This window comes from Pyrus communis, chromosome 3 (genome assembly GCF_041283825.1).
Source record: "Pyrus communis isolate YQ-2024b chromosome 3, ASM4128382v1, whole genome shotgun sequence".
Taxonomy (NCBI): Eukaryota; Viridiplantae; Streptophyta; class Magnoliopsida; order Rosales; family Rosaceae; genus Pyrus; species Pyrus communis.
In genome coordinates, this window is record NC_142567.1 from 17,392,147 (window position 1) to 17,397,918 (window position 5,772).

The 5,772-nt window shown below is 36.7% G+C and overlaps 1 protein-coding gene across 1 annotated transcript; it reads right to left on the minus strand.

Annotated features, from left to right (window-relative positions):
- Positions 1–1,886: 1,886 nt before the first annotated feature.
- Positions 1,887–5,349, minus strand: LOC137716425 (aluminum-activated malate transporter 2). The gene is made up of 6 exons (XM_068455881.2): positions 4,482–5,349; positions 4,018–4,158; positions 3,457–3,729; positions 3,248–3,354; positions 2,788–2,931; positions 1,887–2,674 (listed from the first exon to the last, which is right to left on the minus strand). Exons 1-6 carry the CDS (start codon positions 4,765–4,767, stop codon positions 2,171–2,173), a joined length of 1,455 nt encoding a protein of 484 aa, XP_068311982.2. The 5' UTR covers positions 4,768–5,349; the 3' UTR covers positions 1,887–2,170.
- Between the last annotated feature and the right edge of the window lie 423 nt (positions 5,350–5,772).

The following is a 5,772-nucleotide window of genomic DNA, read 5'->3' on the forward strand; positions in this document are numbered from 1 at the left end:
TGTTTTTGGGAAGGTTATGTTTCCTCACTTTCTCTAAATTCTTTGAAGAATTGGAATGATTTCTTGCTGCAATTATTTATGTGGCTTGTGAATCATCTTTTCTAGGTTTCAAATTGTTTCTTCTTATATTGGAGTTCAATTTTGTGGTGAATTTTGGTATTGAATCATTCTTTTCAGTCAAGAATTCGTAGATGTCGAATTTTGGAAAATTGAAGGCCTTGTAGGCATTTAATTGTGAACTATAAGAGTTCTACAAAATGGTTCTAGTTGAATACCAAGATTTCTAAGGCAATATGTCGTGTCTGATATCTTTTCGGTGCTCATTGTCGTATGACTCAGAAAGTTTTGCAATATCCAATTCTTGTCTCTCTGCTTCACTAATATTCTGCAATTCTGTTGAGGAGTTTGTGGCAATATTTTCTCCTTATCACAGCCTATAATGTCAAGTCTAACCAACTCAGTTGTTAGTAGGTATCTACTGTAAGTCCGGTTATACGTGTCTTTGAAAAAGATGAAGTTTGAAGAAGTTGTTGACTTGATGGTAAATCCCACGAAGGGTAATCCCGTGTTATGGGTAGGTAAATCCCACGAAGGGTAATCATACATTGATGTTGACTTTATGTTGTTGAAATTGTGAAGGCCGATACCATTGTTAGAGAAGTTGTTTCTCATAAAATCCACAAAGTGCAATCCTGCGGTATTATAGTTAAGGCTAATGCCACACTATAGTTTGTTAATTTTCTGTTTTTGTAAACATTAAAGGCCGAAGCCAATGTTGAATGAGATTGTTGATAGTAAATCCCACGAAGGGTAATGCCATAAAAAGTTGTTATACCGGCATGAGGGTGTGCTACAACTACTTTGTAGAAGGTTGTTCTTGTGTGAAACTCATGATAGAGGTAGAGGAATACATGGTGTCTATCTGTAAGGCAATGGAAGAAATTTGGATTGTTTTCACATACGAAGGTTTTTGGTCAACAGCTACAAGAGGTCATGGGGTACACTTGTTTGATTTAAGGCTTTAGGAAAGCTAGGAGCTTCGATGATATGGTTTTAGTATTTTTTGGCATTACAGATGATAGGCCTTGTGGATGCTTACTCTCTGTCGTATGGTCGTGTACAGAAACTAAGGATGAGGATAGGGTGCTTTCTTGTTTGTAGCAGGCTAATCCAAAGTTGGTAACTCTAGTCAAAGTGCTACATATGTACAGATGTTTAGGTGTCATTTCAATGGTGGTTTTCCAAGTCTACAGTTTCAGTGCTACCATGTCTCAATACTTCCAATCTCAAACTGGGTTTCTCCAGTTGAGATTGAGGGGGAGTATTAAGGGTACAAGTCAGCAATACAGTTAGCAAGTTTGTTAGTATTTGGTTAGAGTTGTTAGGATTTCTATTATAAAAAACAGTGTGTAATCATCATTCTTTCATGTCAATATACAAGTCTCATATTTCTCTCTCTAAATTCTCTCTAGTTCATCTTTCTCAGTTACTCTTTCTTCTCCATTTTCTGTTCGATTCTCAAATATTTCAATGTAGTTAACAAGAATAAGGCCTATTTCGTTAATGTTCATGGAGTCTGAAAATCAACTAGCTAACAGATGTCTTAACTATAGCAGTCTCGAGCCGAGCATTTCATAACTCACTAATCTTGTTTAGTGAAATTTCCTTCCCGTAGAAAAATCATGACAACAAATTATTTCTCATGAAGGATTATAAAAGCATAGTCTTGTTGATGACGAGTTCATATCATTTTATTGTAGTTGGTTCATTGCCTCATGCAGCACCAAATCCATCACCACTTAAATTTAAAATATTATTGTATATCTCTAATATTTAGCAGAATTCTCTTTGTCGATCAAAAGAAGGTGAAAGACCATTCTAACCTATCAACAAAATTTAAAAATAAGAATCGAAATAAAAGTTATCATGAATATAGTGAATCACACAGAGATATGGCTGGCATGCCCAGATAATGAAGAGCTAGGGCTAGGGTTCCGAGAAGGGCGGTTAAGAGTTCATAATCAGACTTATGGGCAGATGAAGGGCAAAATGAGTCAATGATCAACAGCTGCAAGGGCTTTGACACATTTCTCTCTCCCTCTCTCTCCTCTCTCTCTCTCTCTCTCTTGTTACCAAGGAGAAGGAAATGAAAATGGGGCTGATCCAATTATCATATGGCGCTACTAACTCTTTGTAATTTGGTTCCAATTCCCTTGTGTGGTTCTTGAACTTGTAGAGATGCTAGTCGATCCATCGTGATGACACGATGCGGTCCCACATTGCTGGAAGAGGTATTACACGACTGCAATGTTTTTGGTTCTGCACTCTTGAACTGCACATGTGGAAAGGAGGCCAGTTCCTGAATGGACTTCTCAATTTGTTCGGCGTAAGCAACGACGTCACTTAGCAGCGAAGCAACGGTCACAGCTGGCACCATGTCTAGGAGGCGAACTTGATCTCCACCCACTCCTGCCGCTGCCGCTGAGCTAGTCCTAAACATGGATGTGAGGTTGTTGGCTGCAGCTCTTGATTTTGTGATGTGGGAGCTGGCAGCAGCGCATGGCACAGTCAATGTTTTGAGTGCCCATGCTAGCTCTTTCAGTGCTTTGCCTGATTCTGAACTCATCTTCATGCACAGCTCTTGAACTTTGTTGCTTTGGATGTTCAATGGTGTCTGTAAAAAGTTTTAACTTAATTAATGTCATCAAGCAAATTGATTAATTTGCACAATTTCATTTGATATATGTCGTGCAATAATATGAAAATTTGATTAGGTACAATGTATACCTGGATTTCAGAGTTGAGGTAGCCATTGAGAGTTTCAATCCGGTAGGCGCATTGCCGGGTTAAGTTTCCGATTTTGAGATAGTGCCTCCAAGGATGACGGTACCTAAACTTTCCATGTCTAGGCTCCCACCTTGCAAAATTGGCCTGCAAACATGAACGTATAGTTAGTATTGTTAGACATGATGTTTTACTAGACTGAATTAGAACCGTTGATTATGTAGAGTCACTTAGTAGGATAAAGCTTTATTGTTGTTGTTAGGTGTTTTAGGATACATACAGCCGACCCCACTTAATATTATTAGGCATTCTAGGATTCATACACCCGACCACTTAGTGGGATAAAGCTTTGTTGATGTTGTTGTTCATTATGTAGAATCACTTCTGAATGTGAGATTTTGGTTCACAGTCTCAAAACATAACGCATCATATATATAACAAAGATCACTATTTAGAGACTAACCTGAGTTTCTTCACTCTGTTTTGAATTGAGAACACTAGTATATCCTTGCAAATGTGCCCTATTAGATTCTCCATTGCCGGCTACTTTGAAGTATTCATCCCCAAAACCTGCAAATTTTCAATTTATTTCGACCTTGTGAGTTTTCGCGGCCACATTAATTAGAAATGAAAATTCCAGCAATGAAATATCGCATTCATCAAATAATGCACCTTCCAAGAAGCTCCCGAGCTTTTCAATGTTATTGGCAACTGAATTGTGCAGATCATCACCAGCCCATACCGGGCAAATGAAAATGCACACAAACACAGCTGTAAAGGCGCCTATGAGGATTGTCGACACCCTCTTGTGAGCCATTTCTAGTATCTCCTCTTCTCTGTATCCCGACACCGATATCAAACAGAATGTCAAGATAAAAATGAGCAGTCCATAGTCAAATCTCGCCTTCATCCGTGGAAAGAAGCGTATAAATGTCACCGATGCAGCTGCATACAATGTAACGTTCCATAAATTCCCAATTCATTAATTGGGAAAATTTGAAATAGGTCCAATTTTATAGACTACATTTTGAAATAGGTCCAATTTTTAGTGACTTTTGACTTTTGAAATAGGTCCAATTTTTAGTTACTTTGGACCCATTTCAAAAAACCCCTTCATAATTTTACTTATAATTTGATGATATAATTTATCGAACGAATACCCTATTTCCTTTTTTCTTTTTGTATATAGAAAATGAATACATATGTTTTTGTGATCAAATTTAGTAATTTTACCTAGTAGAAAGACGAAGATGCCAATGAGAATCGGATGACCTATTTCTCCAGAAATATTTGCCAGGTGATGAACACCAAATCCTAGAGCACCTGCTAGGAATGTAGCCATGATCCTGTTTAAACCTCTTCCTAATGTTGCTCCTGCATTATCAATTAAAATTGATTCGATTAGAATATCGAACGATTAGACTTCAGAATATCGCTCGAATAAGAAAAAAAGTTGCCCTATAAATTAGCATCTTCTTAATTGGAATTATGAATTAAACTCACAAACAAGAAATTAAATTCTTAGATAACTTAAAATGAAAGAAAAGTGATTTCCGCACTCTTCTTATGATTGAGGAAATCAAATGAGAATCATGCGACACAAACAAGGGAAGTGGTGTACAATGAGAAACTAGGAGTGTGAAAATTACTACCGGAACGAAATTTTCACAATGTGATAATGGTAAGCAAAAACGTACCTACTGAAAATTCGAAGACAACAACCACAGTTATAACAGCCCACATGGTAGTGTCACCAAGACCGTTATAGAAGGGCTGGACGTAATAGAGCAACGACACCAAAAGAACTGCTAATCCAACTTTAAGAGAATGAACAATCCTTCTGGGATCATCTTGTCCAAGCTTCTTTAATTTTATTGGAAATTCCACCACCTTATTCATTACCTTCCCACACAAACCCATCGACCGACTGCCATTTTCTCCATCATTGCGATTGTTCCGATCACAAATTGTTGGAGATGCCATTTTTATATTTGTGTGCTTATGAGGATGAAGCACAACACTTTTCTGAGAGAGATTGACTGATTTTCTTGCGCTTTGGAAGGAAGTAGCTAGTTGTTCATATATAGTGAAACAAGATACGTATAAAGTGAGGACGAAGCTGCCTGGAAACCGAGATCAAGTGCGTCTTAGTGAAAATACAGTTTGAAATAAATACACTTTTTTTGTTTTGTTTTTTACAGTATGATATTCTGAACTCTCTCAGGCCATATTTACATTAGCCAACTGGCCGACTAGGCTAACTAACATACTATTTCTATAACCAACTGACCTAACATAGTACGAATAGGGAGATAGTTAACAAAAATAAGAACAAAAATGTGCATAAAGAGATTGCTAACTACCTTTTCATTTTACCTTCTCTTATCTTTCTTATTTTCACAATGTTTATATGATAAGTAAAACTTATCATTTTTCAATTTCATGCCTTCAAAAAACAATTCAAATTAAAAATCGTTAGCATGCTATTTTCATCGACATTAAGATAATTTAGTGCTTAATTAATGTGTAGCTATTAAAACCACATTTGCTGACCCTCTTTCTAGTATTATCAATCGGTGAAGTTCACATCTATTAAAAAGGTGGCAAGCAAAGTGGTCAACAAAAGTGGTCCAAATATCATTACTCTTTTTCCGATATAATGATATATTTACATTTAGGGGTTGAGACATTAAATTAGTATTGAACTTGTTATTCACGAGATCCAAAATATATAGAGTTTTTCTAATGAGTATTGTTTTGTATAAGGAAAAAACATATAGAGTTCTTCTATTTATTGGTTAATTGAGCATATCGCGAGAATTCACATCTCGATCAAACGGAACTGTGCACGATTCTCTCGTAAATCGCCTTCAGCAAGGTATGACATTCAGGGTCTGAAGAAATCTTTCTTCATAGATACAAGACATTCATTGTTGATCTAAAAAAGATCTTATCCTGTGGACGTTAGCGGACGTTTTTCATTCTTCA

Coding starts and splice junctions, on each gene's coding strand:
- LOC137716425 (XM_068455881.2), bottom strand. CDS start 4,767: ATGGCATCTCCAACAATTTGTGATCGGAACAATCGCAATGATGGAGAA. Junction 4,159..4,481: donor TGTCTTCGAATTTTCAGTAG/GTACGTTTTTGC, acceptor TTGATAATGCAG/GAGCAACATTAGGAAGAGGT. Junction 2,932..3,247: donor AACAGAGTGAAGAAACTCAG/GTTAGTCTCTAA, acceptor TCATGTTTGCAG/GCCAATTTTGCAAGGTGGGA.